At 40.6% G+C, this 20072-nt stretch overlaps 1 protein-coding gene across 2 annotated transcripts in view; it reads right to left on the bottom strand.

Moving 5' to 3' along the window:
* Nucleotides 1-19342, bottom strand: part of sema3aa (sema domain, immunoglobulin domain (Ig), short basic domain, secreted, (semaphorin) 3Aa) — a 42836-nt gene extending 23494 nt beyond the window's left edge. The window contains exon 1 of one of the 2 annotated variants that reach the window (XM_079263463.1): nt 19246-19342. Coding sequence is in view for 1 of the 2 variants with exons in the window: in XM_079263462.1 (XP_079119588.1) it covers nt 9969-10074 (106 nt within the window). In the remaining variant the exon portion in view is untranslated. Of the gene's footprint in view, nt 1-9968; nt 10521-19245 lie in introns of those variants that run through there. The other variant, XM_079263462.1, reaches the window with a different exon arrangement.
* Nucleotides 19343-20072: the final 730 nt, after the last annotated feature.

The following is a 20072-nucleotide window of genomic DNA, read 5'->3' on the forward strand; positions in this document are numbered from 1 at the left end:
TGTTTTATTAAGGTACACAATACTAAGTGACTAAAACAGAGCAAAATGCTATAACAGTGTTTATATAAACTTTTTTTTTTTTCAAAACCTAGCTCTTCGCATGCTCCCATGCTTTGCTAACCTGCAAGCTGCACTTGAAGAGGTGTTTTCAGAGGCGCTTTGTAATCTTTTGGCAGCCAATCAGATAGATCTCTGCTCTCAGTTTCTCAATAAGATGTGTCACAGCAGGGTCAGGAAATTAGTTCAAGAAGGCAAGCAAGGAAATGCAATTTCCAGTCGATAGAACACCAAGAGGTCTCCTTATGTTTCGGCAATCAAAAAGTGGAATGGACATGGAAGGAAGCCAAGCTGGGCATAAATATGGAAAACAAAATGAATATTTTGAGATGTATTTGGGGAATTTTGGGATAGGTAAATGATAGTTACAATAAAAAAGGTCGCTGAGGCATAAGGACAAATGGTCAATGAGAAATTACCAAACCAGAGGGCGGAGAGAAGTTTCCACTTTCTTAACTTGGACTTATCCAGATCTGCACGTAATGACCCTTATGATTTAAATGCAAGATGAATATAGCAGATGGTCCAAAATCTTTCCGTCATGAGAGGTTTCCTCTAAATGGGCCAAAGTTTTAAAAAAATAAATAAATCAAAAGAGTTAAAAAAAAAACAAAAAAAACAAACAAAACAGACAGACATCTTTCAACATGTGGTGATCTTTGACAAAGACAAGGTGGCTTATGCACAAGAAAACACACACAGAGAGGCTTTATCTGGGCTGGGATCTACTGTGGTTTGGAAAATAAGGAGGAACTGGGGCGTGAGCACCTAAGGACCTCCAACCTAAACACAGACACGCTCGTTTGGAAATGGGAGCACAGGACAGCGCACAGCTCATACAAAATATAGTAACCATAAAAAGGACAAGAAAACACATTCAGTGAAGGCAAACAACACATATACTCATACACTCAAAGGAAAAATATGTTTAATATGAATTAATGGAGGTTTCAAAAGCATATCCTGAGATCTATGTTTATATTAATATTGACTTCAGTGTGCACACTGCACTTGTTTTACCTGAACACACATACAAATACAGGTCTTCTAACTCTAAGCTGTAATCCAATAAGATTTTTTGTCTATGCAGCACGAACTAGTGGAACAGTGAGCACACTCAGCAGCTTTCACCTCGAACACAGACCCTGTACCCTCCGACACACAAGTCCTCTCATGAATATGGGTCCATACACATGCCACGTGCCCCCTTAACCACACACAGTCTGCTTACACCAGACACACAGATGTATTTAAACACACGTACCCAATGTGTGCATATGTATTTCACTCACTTCAAACAGATTCACGCACATGCACTTACTTCTCGTCGGTCTCGGCTTCCAACTTTCTGTCATTACACACATTCTCTGTCTGCTTTCTATCACTCACACACTCAAGATGTGTGTCAGACGTACAAAGACATGCATGTGAAAATGCAAAAAGTGTAATCACACCTTTATGAACAGAAGATTCTGTTAGAACAGTAGTCTGGCTCAGTGTGTTCAGGACTAATGGTGGCATGCTACAATGTGGTTATGCAAACGTTTGAGCATGCAGGTGAAAATTTCTGCTAATAAAACCCAACGAGAAATAAATAACTAGATTTCCAAAAGGCAAAAAAAAAAAAAAAAAATTGTCATGTGAAATGTGTTTCTTCAAAGTTACATAATAACAGCTGAGAAGAAAAATGTGGACTATTCAGGATAGTAGACACGTGAGGGACGTAACAAAGCCTTCAGCTTGCCCCACTGGAGTTTATCCACTGTAAACTTTGAAGTTTATTTTGGGCCATTGTCCTGATCCAAAGCCCATCTCCTTTTCATCTTCTGCAATGGTAATGTTGGCTTGATGTTTTCTAAGATAAATCCTTTCTTTTACCTTTCATTGTTTCCTCTCTTTCTGGCTGCAACACACAGGATAGATCCAAACTGCGATAGATTCATGCTTAACATTTACAGTGGGGAAATTTCCCGCTGCTTTATTTTTCCCAAATGTAACTTCACTCTCTGCAGCCAAAACTTTGGATTTTATTGTCATCACCAGTCTTGATTTAAAAAAAAAATAAATAAGAAAGACTGGGTATTGTTTAGACTTTTATTCATAACTGAGTCATTCTGGTTGTTGTGAAGATGCAGAAAGTGTTATGATTATTCCTACATGACGGTCATATTTGCACAGGTGTGGGTAACCTGGTAGAATACTGCAAACAAATTGAAATGCTTTGCTATCTGCATATAGCCGTCTCCTGCTGTGTGTGATTGGCAGCTGCGACGAGCAAGCCGGGGACTGGTTACTGTGGGGACAAAGTTCATGAAGTCAGGGTATTTCTAGAGCTTTTAGATTAGCTTCACCCGGCCTTTTCGAATAATAAGTGTAAGCGAGTCAAAGAGCTTGGTTAAAGTCATCCAGCAGCTTAAATCTCCTTTACACTGATACTAAAACAAACACAGTAGCGTTACAAAAAAACCTTAAACAGTTCATTATCTTTATACCTTTATATTATCTACTGAGAGCCATGCCTTGCTACGATTCCCTTTGTTTTCAATTTCACATCATGCACACACAGTATTTGCAAGCATACAGCTTCAATCTAGCAAATACAAGAAATTCATTCACATAAATTACCATTAGTCCCTCTGTCACACTCCATTATGGAAAATAACACGCTCTTGTCTCACAAAGCTTTGAGGAGAAGAAAAAAAAAAAAAAAATACATTCGAAATTCAAGTGCAGTTGTCTGTGGAGTACCCTTCACTCCCCCATTCTCCTAACAGGCAGGCATTTTAGACGCCTACATGCAACGCAATAGCAGAATAATGAAACGGCGTGAAAGAAAAGCGACAGGGCATTAAATTATGTTTATTTGAATGTGCGTATGTGCAGCTGTGTGAGTGTGCCTTTGAGTGACGTGAGACATAAAAGCCTCGCAGCGGAAAACACTTGACTGAGATTCAACAGATAGAAAATATTCCATGAAAGTGTTGCAGCTCTTTTTGAGTGTTTTTCTCGCGAACATATACGGCAAAAACAGCAAGCAGAGGAGTTCTCAGCGTCCGAATGGCACGTTTTACTCGCTTGTTCCCTGTTCTCCAACACATTTTTTTTCTTTCAGATCCTGTGGTTTGTTGGAGGATCAGGCTGTGTTTTGCTAAACTTCTAATACACTGATGTGCAGGGGGAAGAAAAATAGTGGAAAAGAAAATGGAAGCACTAAAAACAAAGAACAACTTTAGCAGCCAATTGCACTGCTTTCAAAGTCTAAGGCTCGTTTCTCAAAGCAAATACACAAGTGTAGTGACATGTCCAACGGTTTGGTTTTCTCCTCTTAATGCTTTCTTTTTTCCCCCCCCTCTCTGTGTGTGGCACAGTGTGCATTTCGCTGCTCCCATGACGGCCACGGCCACAAAACGCAGGTGTGAGCTACAGAAGACCAGACGGCCGCCCCGTGGAAATTTGCTGAGAGCTTTTCTTAACAAAGTGTTCAAATATTATCTTAAGCTCAAGGATACCCACACATGCCTCCAAAAGTTCACCTCCTCTCTCCGTTTCTCTGCGTCTGAGCACAGAAGCAGGTGTGGGTTGGTTGCCATGGCGACCGTTTGTACAACACAACCTGGGCCATTGGAGTTCTCATTCAGGTGCGGATGAGCGACAGCTCTGACAGGAAATGTTCCAGCGTAGCAGCGTGTGTCGCCATGAACTCTAAAAACTGAAAGGATCTAGTGTGTGTTTTAGTCTAAAATAACTGTTTGAATAAAAAGTGTGCTGGCTAAAGCTGATATTATGGCTTTATTCAAGCAGAATTTTCTTTTCTTCTAGATGAATCACAGCCATTGACAACATATTCTGTGTTTTAACTATGACTCAGTGTATGTCCATGTATCAGTGGGTAAAACAGGGAAAACATGGCAACACCCTGAACCTGACTGATCCAACTCAAAATGCTGGCGCATGTGGCGTTCCTCCTTTCCTCCTTGAGCGAGGATAAATACAGAATCCAAGACGATGGTTTACTTGATGATTTGACAGGATGAGAGGGCAACAAACTAAAAGATAAAGGCAACAAAAAACATTTAAAATCATAGATAACGACGGCACACCATAGACAGGAACTGGAGCACACATGAAAAATGCTCTCACAATACAAAAGCGGTCAAATATGGAACCATTTTATTAGTGTGTGTCTCCTCCTGTCACTGGACGGCTGGACCACAGACCAGCAGAGCGACCACAGACGGCTTGAGGCCTGGCTGTGCCTGCCGCAGAGAGCCCACTCACACACCACTAAATGCTCCGGGTATAACCAGGCTGCTCTGTTTCTCTGGCTCTTGTTCCCTCGAAGGAAAACACACACACACACACAGGCAAAGGCACACATGCAAATTCACTTTTATATGCAAATAAAATAACCAATGTAAACTCATTAGGTTTGAACAAACAGGCAAAATGGGATGTGTGCATCACAGACGGTGTATCGCTCCTGCACAGAGAGGAAGATAGTATCACTAGGCAGGTTTGATGGATGGGGTTTGAGAGGAACCAGGCTGTGGTTGTCGTGGTCATGTCTGGAGCCAGTGCCTGTTAGTGCAGCCTGTCAGCTGTACAGTGTAGCTGAATGTCAGCTCTGCCATTTTATTACAAATTAATGAGGCGAGCCTGGAGATCTGAATGTATCCCGGGCAAAGTGTGACAGCGAACACGCTGAAGCGAAACAGTCACTTGAAGACAAATCCACCAACCAAAACGTACATCTAAAGATCTTATGTTAAGCTTGTTTCTATATTGTGTAAACACAACGTGCTTTTTTCTTTTTTTTTTTTTTTAATGGAATTCATTTGCACTAGAAAATGCTGAAAAAATTCTGTATAACAACCGTTTTTTCTCTGCATTACATCAAAACACTTCTTTTTCTTTTGTTTGTTTTTTTTAATTGATAAGCAATGAAAGTAGCTGAGGGAAAGAGCAAACATTTCACAGCAAATTGAGCCCCGAATTACTGGGATTTTGAGGCACTGATATTTCAAGTGGGCTAAATGTGACATTTAAAACCCTCATAAATTGGATTAAAAATACCTGGATTGTCTATAATTACACAAAAAAACACAAAAATGGCATGCTACTTTTGGTCATTTTCTGTTGTCAGTCAGTCCTTCTGTCTGTCTTTTTGCAGAGATGTCGCCCTCATTTGTAATAGGACTCTACTCAGATTGAACGGTGCACGCTTTCTCCATCTGACTGACAAGACTTAGCAGGTGGTGGGACCCATTCATACCGTGGTTCTTGCAATCTGCACCAGGCTGTAACTCAAGCCTCAAGTCCCAAACACAGATGCAAAGACACTAGATAGCATGCCCAGCAATCACGCCCATACAAACATACATACACACATACAAAAAGCTAGAACGTACAGTTGCGATGTGCACGCACTAAACGCTGAACAAACAAACTGCGCTGACATTGTCTCCCACTGTGGCGTTTCAACTGATCGTTTTTTTGTCCAAACAAAAAATTTTCCCCAAAGCGAATCATGGCATTAAAGTTGAACGTTTTGGAAGCAGGGGGGGAGGGAAATATGTTGCATTCCAAAACACAACTCATAGAGGAAACCACAGACACACGCAAAGCAAAGGTCATGCAACTCAAAAGTTCCACGAGAAGGAACGATAACACGCTTTTAGTTGCAGTTTGCAAAGAAAACAAGAGATTTTCAACGCCTTCGATGAATAGCTTTAGGTTTTGCAAGCAGAGCTGTGTCATTGCACAATTATCTGTGGGGCAACGAGCGTTAGCACAAATATATGCTCGCACACATTCATTCCGCCATCTTTCAGCTTGTGGACTTGGGTGGTGGGAGCTTAACAAACTCTGTGGTTAAGTTAGTGAGTCAGAGCAAGGAAATGGAATACACTCAAGTTCAACATGGGGGCATGTTTGAAAGGGAAGCTATGGCAAAACATTGGTTTTTACTACATGTATAGGAATGTTTCTGCGTGGGAGCAAAGATGAGGGTGGTTTGGTATGTGTGGGTATCTGTCCACATAGAGTTGAAAAGAAAGACATGTATCAAGTGAGCTGCAATCAAAGGGATGGGAAAAGAAGACACACACATACATCGTCTGCTTGAAGATTACACTTAGTGGTGTTGTGGTTCCTAGAGAAGAAGCCGGGCTGCAGGGGAGGAGGAAGAGGAAGAAAAGAACTATGAGAAAGATGGAGGGAGAGAGATGGAGGCAGACATCTCCAAAGTTGGCACGCTGGGTGAACACCTTGTAATTATCTACATCCGCTCTGTCAGCCGCAGCCCGCAGCACGGACCGATACGGCGGAGAGGAACTGCTGCCGCCATACTCGCATGCTCATTCATATATCAAAGAATAAATATAAAGAAAGAAACACCACATGGATGAGACAACACACACGTAAAACATCCACAAGCAGACAAATTCCACATACTTTCATTTGCAAACAGGCACACCCACACACACACACACACACAGGCTTATTATGGGGCTTGGTTCTGACTGCTCTGAGTGTGGTTCAGCACTAAGTATCTATTTTAAAGGCCAGTTCCAGATTCCTTGTTTCTCTCTCAGTCTGTGTTTCTGGGTGAAGTTTTGCAGTTTCCTACATGTCCGTCTGCACTTTTTGCATGGCTGTAAGATGTATGTGCATGTGTTGACCTTTAGGGGTCAGTGTTACTCCTGATGGCTTCTTGCACCGCATGCGAGAGGACTCTTCACTGATTTGTGCTCAGGAATGTAATTGTGTGCGGGTGCGCATGGATCCATGGGAGTGTAATACCACGCTTGTAATTCATATGAGTAATACTGTTGTGCAGCATTGTTCTGGTGTAGTTGTGATAGTTTCAACATGATGGGATCAGCTCCAGATGAGGCTGATTCACTTCTAGTCCAGTCATTTCCACGAGTTGTTCGCCAAACTAACGTAATACTTTTCTTCATACCGTCGTGTGAACTAGTCGAGGTGAGAAAAGTTAGCGCCATTTCAGCCTCAAGGAGAAGAGAAAATCATTAACCCTTGTGATCATCGCCCTGTCCCCTCTTGAAGCCGTAACCTTTTAGCTAAATGTCTAACTGGCCCAACTGGGAAATCATTTACTCTCCACTTGCTCTGCCAGCTATCCCACGAGAGGTCATTTTATCTACCTGTCTCCATTTCCAACTCATTCTCTGTGGCAAACTGCTCACTCTGCAGTCGTTTGCCTGTCCTCTCCAGAAAATTGCTCACTTTTTTGTGACTATCGCTCCCTTGAGGGCTTTTCATCGGCTCTCATTTGAGGATGATTTCATGGGACTCTGCCTGCATGCTCTGTGTTTATCTGAAGGGCCCAAAAAGAAAATCACAGGCTCTGCTAGCTGTTTAGAGCATCCTGGGAGTCAGAATACGATGGCCCCACTTCAGGACCCCCGCTCGGGAGATTTGCTTGTTTGACTGTCCTTCCCAGGAGGATTCCTCCCTGTTGTTTATTTGACTTAATTACTATGCAGGCTTCGCACAGGGAGAGGGGATGAGTGACACTTCACTTAACAACCAGCCTCCCTTTCCTTTTGCGTCATCTACTGTATATCTGCCAGCTTATCCTTCGTTAAAGCAATCTCATCCCTTTCGCCATCACTGCCACCATCCTCCACAATGTGGGTGTTAACTAACCATTGTCTCCTGACAGACATCCAGCCTACAGACACCTGTGGGACCGAAGCAAGAGACACCGGACAGCAGTGGGACACAAAGAAAGTGGCATATGATCCACTCCCAGGTCTTTTTACGCTCCACGTTCATGCACGCACAAATAAAAAAACACACGACAATACCCAGCACACTAAGAGATCTCGATTTGTGAGCTCGCGAACAAGCACATGCACAAAACCAGGTGTCTAATTATATGAGGACATGCAAGGCCTGACACATTTTTGCTGCGCTAAAACACACACATACACACACACTCACATGCCAAGGCACCGCTTACAGTCCAGGGGGAGGAAATCACAAGAGAGGGTGTTGAGTCCTCACACCGAGACGTTGCAAGAACATTTGCACACACACACACAAAAATGCACATAGACACTAACAACATGTACTTTTTTGCAAAAATAAAAAAAAAAAAAAAAAAGAAATATTGAAGTACATCTATGGAGGCAGGCTGCTATTTCCGAGCAGACCTCCTCGCTCCGTTTAACGACGCACATCCATCATTCGTACAGTCAGTCAATACACACTTTGATGCTAGATGACATGTCTGTTGTCTGGCACTGTTGTCAGCAACGTGTTCACTTGTCAGACTGAACGGTGGAGAGGATCACAAAAGGGGGCAGGAGGGAACTATATTCGCATTCTTCAAACAGATGGCTGCATGAAGAGGGGATGACATTTTCCCATCGTGCTTAAAAGCTTTGTTCCGTGTGAACTGACATGATGGAGCCCGGGAGACGCATGACTTGCAGCAGGTAAGTTCAACTATGATTATTTCCTGCTTTATTTTCTTCACATGACGAGTGTCTGTCACCACACTTTCTATCATACCATGGCCGTCACACTCAAGCATCGGTCATGTTTTTTTATTTCAGCTTGAGAGCAAATGCGATCTTACTTATTTGGAAGCTGAGAGGGTGATAAAGGAAAATATACTACCCTCAAAATTACAAGTTTCCCTCCAGCTAAAGAATATAGCAGGCCTCTAACTATAAGTTATACTAAATGTCTAAAGATAGAGATAGAATTGGTGACAATCATGTTCACCCCCATTTTAAAGACCATCATTTGATTCTCTTTCAATATGAATTAAAATCATCTAAGGACCCAGAGCTTCGGGTCATAATCAAACAAGCACAATGAGACTTTCAACCGCAAATCAGCCTGTTCATAAATTTCCAAGAGGGCGTGATTTGGTGAATGGGACGAAAATAAAGAATTGACAGACCACACTCTGAGCTGTATACTTTCAGTTTAAAAAAAAAAAAAAAAAAAGGGGGGGGAGAAAAAAAAAAATCCCAAAATATGGCAAAAATGTTGCCAGTTATTTCTGGCCGAGATGAAAAGTCTGCTATTACAAAGAGCCTGATTTAGTGTGGGGTGTGAGAGAGGAGACGAGACGGAGAAAGAGAAAGAGGGAGGAGGAGAGGAAGAGCCGGCGCTCCGCAGTCTCCCCTCAAAATAACACAGGAGAGAGAATAACATGTTTGCTATATACGTCAAAAAAACTTACACGTGCACACTGAAAAGAGAGGGGAAAAAAAAAAATACAAAACTTCTCCACACTTTCCAGCAATACCTGAAAACAGGCGGTTTGGACTGCAAAATAAAATTTTATTTCAATTCTCCAGCTGTAAGATCCATTTAAGATAAGAAATTGAGAAACTTGCTCATCACAGAAAGGCTCTGTTTCATGACCGAAGCAGTGCCCCCTGATTTCTGAAGGTTCTGGGACAGAATGCATTAAAAACCGAGGCTCTCCTGCCTTGTTAGAGCACTTAAAAGAGCTGTACAGTATTAGCAGAAGGGGGAAAATTGATACATCGGCCAATATATGCATTTAACTTCAGGCATGAGCCCGTCCACTACATATGGAAACAATTACTCTATTTTTTTTTAAGCAGAATAGTGATCTCTAAGAGACAAGCAGTGTGAGAGAAGGAGCGAGTTAATGGGGAGAGGATGTTTAGGAAATAGAAGAGTTAGGTGCTGACCAAGAGATAAGAGTGGAAGAGACTAACTCAGAGGCAGAAATAGACTTAGTGAGATAGGAGAGGGCAAAAAGGATTCTAACACGGCAAAGAATGGATGAAAAGAAAAGCAGAGAAGAGCACCCATGGGCAAGAGGAATAAACTAAAAGCACCAGCTACCAGAGTAAGTCTACATAACCTGGAGTCAGGGAGACAGAGAATGGGCTTACCCTTGTATGACAGCCTTAGTCTGGGTACGTTGTGCTTGGGCTCAGCTCCTCTTCCCAGCTGCACCGCCCCGCACAGCAGCACTACAATCCCAAGCAGGTAATCCATGGTGCTGGAGTGACTGGCCTCCAGACCAGGGGGCACTCACAGCCCAACCCTGAGATGAGTGTCCTCAGCTGAGGTACGCAGAGCCTGGAGAGTCCCTCCACGCGAGCCCTGACTGAAGAGGTTCCAGAGAGAAAGAGGGGGGAATCCTGGCTGCACTCCCCAGTTAAGACTGCAGACAGTTGGGGGAGTTTTGTAGTGTGAAGTCGGTGGAGGGGTTCCGCTCACATGGCTCCCCGTGTGGAGGTCCAGGCTATATAGTCCCTTATCTATCCTCCCCCAGGTGAAGGCTCAGCAGTGCCTGGGCTTGGTGTGACTGTGATGGGATGTGGAGGCTGTGTCGAGGTGAATCAGAGCACTTACCCACATCAGCAGGGCTATCCTTTCCCTAGATCTGGTTTTTATCTCTTTCTGTTCTCTGGCTTCTTCCCTTTGAGCAGATACTCACAGCAACACTAATCCTTATGTGCAGCTCCACCAGACTGAGAGGGAGCTACACCATCCACAGGAAGGGAGGGGAGGGGACGGAGAGCAGCTGAGAGAGAGAGAGAGAGAGAGAGAGAGAGGGAGGGAGTGCTGGAGGGTGGGGGAGTATGACTTGAGCGCAGTGATGAAACCAGCGAAGTGGATAGGAAGTATTGTGAATGATTTAGATTTATAGTGTTATGTGTTCCACACCCCCCACTCCCCCTTTCACATGATTATTTCTTTTCTTTTATTCTCCATTATATCAACAAAATGATTTCTCCTTATTCTCTTTCAGTCTTTCTGCTACTCTCCATCTACAAATGCCATTTTGAGTTCCATCATTGACTCTCGATATCACCTCCATTAAAGCAACGGAGGTCAAAGTAAGCTGCTGCTGCAGATGATTCAAAGAAATTATTCTAAATCGAATGAATGAGCTTTTAAAAAACCAGCAGATTTTCATTAATCACATTTTTTTCTGAAAAATCCCCCCATTGCTGCTGCTAATATTTTTACCCCATTATGAAATCTCTGGGAAATTTCCCTCAACAAGATCTCATGACTGAGATCTATGAGCTTTTTGACTTAATTAGTCAGTTTTTATAATAGGTTTTAGAAATCTGGATGTGTGAGCTCTTGTGTAATCTCTGTAGTGTAAATTTAATGATGAGCAAGGCGCTAGTCTTTTAAAGTGTTAACTTAAGGACATTAGTGTCACAGGACATTCATTTCTCTAAAAGGCAGCAACTTGTCATCAACAAAATACTCCCAGCTGAAAGTATATCCTTTTGTCCCATCTGGTTTTTTTTTAATGGGCTGTAATTTATAGACCATTTTTCCAGATAAGTTTAGAAAGTTTTCCAAAAATTAAAGCAGTAGAAGAAAGTTGGCAGAATATACAAGATTTAATTTAAAAAAAAAAAAAAAAATAAAAAAAAAAAAAGTATTATAATGAGCTGTTTGATTGGTGACAGGTGAGGGTGTCAGGATAGGGTATAAAAGGAGCATTCACTTAAGATTTAGCCTTCCCAAACAAGGATAAACCTTGTCGTTTTTCAGTTTACACCAAAAGTTCATTCATAAGAATATTTGTCACTTAACATTACAAATAATAAAATAAAATAAAAAAAAATCAAGGAGGCTGGAGATATCCTGGATAGATGCTGGTACATGGGTGGGACACTGAGTCATCAGGAGGCACTGCATAAAGACCATGATCTTAGTTTAACCACTTGGGCTCAGAAAGACCTTGGAATAACTTTAGTCTTGAAATGACATTACAATAAATCATAGCTGTAGTTTTAGAACCAGTGAAACGTCATATGTTTTAGTTGCTTTCTTATATTTTATAGTCACTTTTCTATATTTTATATCATATTTTATTTTATTTTAGAATTATTTTGTCTCATTAGCAGTGCTTGTTGTTATTGTATTGTATTGTATCCTATGATTTTATTATTTTGTTGTTATTTGTTTGTTTTAGCACAAGAGCTGCTGCACTGATTTCATTGCACTTGGGCAATGACAATAAAGTTTATTCTATTCTATTCTATTCTATTCTATGCTATTCTATGCTATTCTATTCTATTCTATTCTATTCTATTCTATTCTATACCATCTGCAGCTAACACAGCTCGTCGCTGCATCCAGAACTGTAATCTGAAACTGTTTTATGTTAATGCAGCATACATTAATGTTACACAGAGAATTTGTTTTGACCTGAGTTATTGGGGAAAGAGCTTATCTCAGATCATATATGGACAAATGTTTGAAGGTACAAATAATGCAAAAGTGTTTGGTGGAATTTTCTTGAGAATTATGCTACCTTAAAGTCTTTACAATTGTGTTTATTGGTCATTTTAGCAGGACAAATCAAATTATTCAAACCTTAAATCATAAACACAAAATGTGTCTTTCAATAACCTGCTTTCAATTCTGATCAGTGAAAATGCATGATATAAAATAAAGAAAATATTACAACACACAACTGTTGAACAGATAAAATTATACAATAATGATGGGCATTAAATCCTCTTTGAATTTTAAATGATAATATCAGGCTCAAAACAAATAAAAGTGTCATAAAAAGGGATGGATGATGCCTCTTAATGATGAACCTACTTCTATTCTAATCCTTTATATCAACGATCAAGTTGCAGGCATGCATGAAATCGTAGTATTTGCTGGGATGCACTCTGTCTTCCCTCTGACAATTAATTGGACTAAGCAGCTAAGAAATTGAATATATAAAGGTTAACAAAAACCTCAATGAAACTAACATGTGCTTTAATGGAATATGTGAAGCCAACATTGTAGAGTACTGCGTCATAAAACTTAAGGGAAAAAATACAACAGTAAAAAACTTTCTTTTTTTTTTTTTCAAGAATTCAGTTATTTTTGTTTCATTCAGTGATTTTGTGATTTGCTAGAAATTTATGTTAGAATCAGCTTAGCTAAAATTAGCTTAAGCAACTCAGTTTTCAATCAGTTTGACCTACTCTACTTTATTATCCAAAGTAGTCACCATTGTCATAAAAAAAAAAAAAAAGAAAAGAAAAACAGCATCAAGCAGGACAGAACCTATTATTCTCTGTAGCCATATCATGTTTACCCCAAGCACCACGTCCAACCCAACAGAAAAAAATGTTGCTTACAAAGACTAGCATTACTTTTTCCCCCCAGAATATTTAGTTATTAATTTAATAGAATTAAAGGAAATGTCTATACAATGAAAGCAATTCTCCCCCATAAAACATTAGATTTTAGTGTATAGATGAACACAGTTAAAGGAACACATGCTGCTAATTATCCTGCATGATCTGACATGGATCCTGTCTCTGCTAAAGTCATTCAAACCAACAACAACCCCCTCCTCTTAACCTTAGCTAGTCCCTGCAGGTGCTGGTGTATGTCTGTGTGTGTGTGTGTGTGTGTGTGTGTGTGTGTGTGTGTGTGTGTGTGTGTGTGTGTGTGTGTGTGTGTGTGTTGAGTGGGCAACCCCTGCTTCCTCTGAGGGGTGACAAGGCAGTGCTGAGGTGATAAAAGCTTTGATAAACAGGATAAACAGGAGTGCTGATGTGTCAACTCACACACCTCATGGTACTGAAGGCAAACAGCCTGAGAACAGGCCGGCGTAGTGAGCACAAGGGAGTGTGTTTGTATATCAGGGTACCCGTATCGTCCAGCACTTCCACCCGCACTGTGTTTAGGAAACATAGTCGATGCATCATAAAGTGTATCTCATTTCACATTTGTATTTGTTTGATGCACACAGCGGAAGCCTTCTAACTATTTTTAGACAAAGCTTTTGAATTATGGATACTATCCTACAGTAGTCCTTGTTGTTTTTTTTGTTTCGTATACTGAAATCTGGAAATGTAAAATCACTATTAAAACTGCATCCTGGCAAGATCTTCTTTATTATTACTATTGTTTGTATCTCTTGAAACATGTTGTAATATGGTGATATGGTTTATAACTAAATGGGATTTCTGTTTATAACTGATGTTGGGATGTTTCTACTGAATTAAAACCACCAATTTTAATGTGTTTGATTCCATTTAGCCTCCGACATTAGGGTTTGTGAAGTTCTGGCTCGCTGTTTTGCAGCCAGTGGATCTTAGCATTTAAATTTGAGTTTCATAAAGTAAAAATGATCCAAGAAAGTTGGATATAGTTGCAGTTTCCTGTGATGTTGATGGAACTGATGGGTTAGTTACAGCACTTCCATGTGTTGAAGCTGCTCTGACTGAATCCTCATGGGCTCATCTGCATGTGCCCACTCATCCCATTGTGTTTTCACTTCCCCAACGGAGCAGTCCCCAGCCTTGTATCTCATCACCCTTTTAGTCTAAACAGCCTTTTTAGCCGTTTACTCAAAACAAAAAGAGGTGTGGACAGATGCATGAAAGCACCCTCTCACTCAGTCCATCTCCATCAACCTTTTGTCTCTGTCCTCTGCCCTGATGCACGACCCTCCGTCCATTTATCTGCATTAGTCCATGTAGCAGCAGCCTGACTACCTGCATCGATCTAACCGCTGGAGTGAGATGTGTTGGAGCACGCCTTTACGGGTTGTTCTCCGGGGAGTGCAGCAACAGCCCGGCCTATCATTGCCGATCTATTTCCGACACCCCCTGGCACCTCGGCAGCAGTAACAGCCCTGAGTAATGATGACTTAATAAATGGTGACACACCGTTGGCAGTGGAATGGGACGCCTATTGACAAAGATCTTCCAGAGGCTTTCAGCGCCTGCTGGTAAAAATAGAGGAGGGACATGAGACACCCTGCTTATGAGGACGTAGCGAATCGGGGGACAGGCGTCAGGCAGGTCTGGGTGTGTGGCCAGTGTCAATGTGCTGTTACTGATATGCTGGCGTATCTTCATCCTGTGTGCCGTTAATGTTCTGCGTGTGCGTTCGAGAAAAATGATTACTGTTAACGTGACCCCTGATGTCTGTTTTACACAGAACATCGGAAATGTTCCACCCTTGGACTTCGCACACATTGCCCTTTGACCTTCTTTAGCCCACACCTCCAGACCACCCAGCTCATATCCTAAATGACCCCATGTTCCTGAGGCCTTTGCCGCTGGGAATCCTGCAAAAAGACGAACCACAGGCTGTCTCTGTAAGTGACACATGAAGTTCAAGGTACGAACAGCCATCATTTCCTTGACACTGCGGGAGTTCCTCTTCCTATTCACTTCCTGTTCCCGAACACCGCATCCGATTGCATGTTAACGGGTCGCACAGCAGCCTCTTAGTCAGCAAAGGAAACAAAAAGGTCAGGAAAGATAGGAAAATGGGCAGTAGCAGGTTCTGGGAGCATTTGCTTATGACGAAATTTCAACCAAAGCTCTAATCCTGCCCCTCTGACAAGCATAAAAGATATACATAACACTGTCACACATCTGGATATGCACATGGGATGGGAAGGAAAAGGGCACAACAAGAACAAAATGTATAACGTTATTAAAAATGAATTGTATATTGCAAAAAGCAGGAGAAGGGGAGTATAATTTAAGGAGATTAATATACAATTCTGGAGTTTTTCAAGCACGCTTACTCAATATACCACTGCTGCACATGCTGTATGTCACATATAAACAACATGAACATGTAGGTGGGATACAGTCAGATAGTAGAACAAGCCATGTGTAATACTTATAAAGAATGACAGTATGTCTATTTGGCCATAATATTACTGATATCCAGACAAATGTAATTTGTTTTCAAGATAAAAAAAAAAAGACATCTGGAGTGTGATAAAAATAAGGTCTGGTAGTTGTTTGAAGTGCTGACCTCAGTGTAAAGCTTCACAATAGCAAAAGATGTAAAATCATCCCCCCTACAGCATGTTATAGTCGGTCCAGGCAAGCGCTGACACCTGTTTCTGCTCTTGCATGCTCTTTTTGCCCCACATTCACTCTTCAAACAAAGTGGTGGTTTCATTAAAAGTCCATTCTCGAGCTCATTAACAATGCTTCCGCTACACCAGGAGAGCTTGAAACTCTGGTGGAGGGAAATAGGAGGTTTCCCTTCATTTCATCACTTCTCACAAGGTCAGGGGTCAACCTCCAGGTTTACAATGGGGGTCACGCGACCTTATCGTGTGTGTGACGGAGCTTTGGTAATCTCTTAGCAAAGCCTCCACCTACATATACAGAACCACAGTTCAATGCATGCACATCCAGTTTCCGCATCCACTCAATACGAGGATAGGAATGAGAGAAGAAATAAACAAAAGTGGAACCACATTGCACCATGGGAAAGAAAAGAGCGCAGAGCTTGGAACATCTGTTGCACCGAGGGTTGAATGAAAGGAAGTTGTTGGGAGTATTTATCCATTGCTGATGCTTTTCCATCCATCTTCTGCTCATGTAAATTTCCCATAGAGCCTGACCTCGAACAGATGTGCCTACCTTTTTTTTGTTAACCGGTGACGCTGGTATGCAACAGATCAGGTCCCATTTACAGGAAGACGGGGAAACTACCCTGAAATGCTGCAATGGTTCCTGAAAATGACATAATTTCCTCATGTTCGTTGATGATGAGGGTGGAGGAGCCGTTTACCTGAGATTCGCTGACATGAGCGCTTATTGAGCAACAGTTTAACCACATCAGAAGTAAACAGTAATTGGCTTTACACATGACAGCAGCTGGATAAGAAATACAATGTTGCAGAGGAATACATGAGTCACTTCCCACTGTGAGATGAAAGATTTCTAACTTAGTTCCACAGGAAGCTCATCATGAAGCATCAGCGATGTGGAAAGGCCAAAAAAAAAGGGATAGCGGACTAATCTGAGACAAAAGATTCCTTTTAATCGTATGTATGTGCAAATGCTAAACACAGCGTTTGTGAATGGGAGCTTTTTGGGGGAGGACTTCAAACTGCAGTCAGGCAGAAACAACAGTGAGAGAAGCTCATTATTCCTTCTATACGGTGAAATCAGGGAGCTTATAGGCCTCTTAAAAACTCCCTCACCCTTTCCTTCCATTTAAGTCAAAGTAAATGGGAGATCTCTATAAGAGCATTAGCTTCTGTGCTAGATCGCTTAAATTAAAGAGCAGCCCAGTAAATACCTGTTAAAGTGTGGGAGCAAAGATTTATAGCTGGTTTATTGTCATGTTCACTCCAATTCAGATTAAGTCTGAAGAGAATACATTTGTGCTCATATGTATTCATCCCCTTTCATTAAAGAAAAGGTTGAATTTATAACAGTCACTCAAATAACTGGAGACTTAAAAAAGGAACAATAACTAAAAATTTGCAAAAATGTAATTTAGTAATTTAAGACACTGTTTTTTCATTTAATTGAGTTGAAGAAAGAAAAAACAAACAAACAAACAAAATGGTCCTGGACAAATTAGAGCACTTTTCTGTTGAACAGTGGGACAAAATACCTGTCAACAGGTGCAGAAGTCTGACTGAGAGGAACAGAAAACACCTGACTGGAGCGGAAACATTAAAGGATTGTAAAGGATAAACATTAGTTTATGACTTATGTAATATGTAATAAATTATCTTATTAGTTTGCCTTTTAAAAAAAAAAAGTATTTCTATTGCACCAGAATTAGAAAATAATGTAATAACTTTCATAAATTTATATTTATTATTACTTTAGTGAATTTCAGCTTATTTTAAAGGCAGATGTTTTTTTCCTTCTTTAATGAAATGGTAATAATAAATATGAGCACAACAGTATCTTGGAAAAACTCTATGGGGTTTCTCTTATCAGTTTCTTATTTTCAAAAAGAAGAAAAAATGCTTATACTGTCAAATGTGTAATTTGAAACCAAGTTTAGCAGAAAAAAGACCATCTATGAAAACATGAAGTAAGGCCTCAGCAGTTGGTCTAACTGACAACACTCATTTACAGGTCAGCTTTCCATGCTCATCACTACTTCTTTCAGTCATACTCACAACTGTGACAAGAAAGTTACGGCACATGCAATACTTTGACGTCTTCAAAAAGCATGTCTGAGTTGTTCATCCTTACTCGCATGACGAGTGGGCCGTGGTTGCCTAAAACATGCTGATAGTTGGGAGCAGTTAAAAATATGGCTTACATGTTGAGGCTTGTTGAAAAGGCAATGTGCCCAGCCTTAATGAGTGTAGCTGCTGTTTGCTTTAAAAGAATAATATGTTTACTTTGTCTGGTTAAATGTCTCTAGTTTTACCCTTTTTTGTCCTGCGTGTGTTTATAGCAGACAGCACAACCATGAATGAGAACAGTGTTATTGATAAAATTAATTTTATAGATATTTTACTTTTCAAAACCATATCTAGGCGAAGTGATACAAGTAATAGTAATATAAAGAACAGCATTATCAGATTTAAACAGCATAAAAAATTACACTAACAGCTTTTATCAATTTATTTTTTTATTTATTAAAATTGACGTGTATTGCATCATTCAGACGTATAATATGCCAAATGAGGAAACGTGTGTGTACCTGTCCATTAAGGTGGCAGCATGCAGTTCAGTGTTGACTTATAAATGTTGGAGAGTCTGACCCTTAAAGATTACTTGAGTAGCTGTTTCAGAAAAGTAACTTGAAGCTGATGTGTTTAGATGCTGTCAGAGTTTTGGACACAATCCTGTGAAAGAATGACCCACTGATGTTTGGTCTGTTTGCTTTTTTTTTTTGTTAGTTGTTGTTGTTTTCAATGGAACAATAATTTTACATTAAAACGCAAACAGCAGATAAGACTTAAACTTCCATAACCATCACAACTGAAAGGTTAGCCCCAACTCTGATCTAATAATGCAGCTCTGTAGCTTAATAAGGCTAAAAACAATGTTTTAAACTGAAAAATAAAAAATCACTTCATACTGGTGGGGACAAGATTACTGTCCCAGTGTTAGCTGGAAGTCCTCATTAGCTGGTGTGCAGTACAGTGTGTCCCCATCATGTATGAAAAACAAGTCACACAAACACACAAATAACATTTAGCATATATGAAAAGTTTTACAGAAATGCAACTTTTTTTTCTGTTTTCTCAATTTGGAGATGTTAACAAGGACTGAAATGCTTGCATTTGAAACTATAGATGGAAAAATTATAAGAGCTTACATCCTCCTTTTGCAAACATCCTGACCAAACAGATGCCCGAGGACACCACAAGCCTGGAATGCTGCACCCACAAATCATATTTTATACATATCAAGTTTGGAATCAACATCTACACCAACTTACATCTTCTTCATCCATAAACAGCTTGTATATCCACGTCTGTGTCACTGGATCCTAGTATGGTACTCTGATGACGACTAAAATCTGCGTATGAAATTTTTCTAGCTCCTCCATAAATGTTTTTCTCGTGTCAGGAAAAAGTCCCCTCAGTCAGAGCAGGAACAGTGACACAGCACTCCGTTGCGCTCTTCTATTAAATATTTACACGCTTGTGAAACATATAAAACTAACCGCCGGTGCTGGCATTACTGAGCTGCAGCGGAGTCAGATTTAATATGGCTCACATTCACTTCCAAGAATATGTGTCAAATAAGAAGAGCTGGAGTGAGAGACACCAATAGAGACACCAATACCGCTGAGTGAATGTGTGAAAGTCCAATGGGAATTCTTATTTAATGGTTTTTGTGACGAACCGAGGCACAACATCACTCATGAGGAGATTTTGCAGGTATTGGACTTAAAATATTATTCTCAAAAAGTTAGTTGAGAGATTCATGGTTGCCATGACGTTGCTGCCTCCATCATTAACGTGGTTTTTATTTATAAACTGAACTGTAATTGAAAATGCAGTGACTGCGCCTCGGCGGATTTCACGTCAATTGTGTTTATCTTTTAGAGCTGGCAGATACGCATTAGTCATAATCTAATTATTTCTCAGTGTTGTGTAGCGCTGTGTGACAAATGAATATTTAATTTCCTGCAATAACACTACACTGACAAAGTTTAATTCAGTTAAAATGTAAGCCCTCAAGATAAATGGATGTTCTGTGTATAAAATATGCATAAATATCCATCAAATGATCTTTTCCTGCTTCCCCTCCCTCAAAGCA

This window comes from Telmatherina bonti (assembly GCF_933228915.1).
Source record: "Telmatherina bonti genome assembly, chromosome: 23".
Taxonomy (NCBI): domain Eukaryota; kingdom Metazoa; phylum Chordata; class Actinopteri; order Atheriniformes; family Telmatherinidae; genus Telmatherina; species Telmatherina bonti.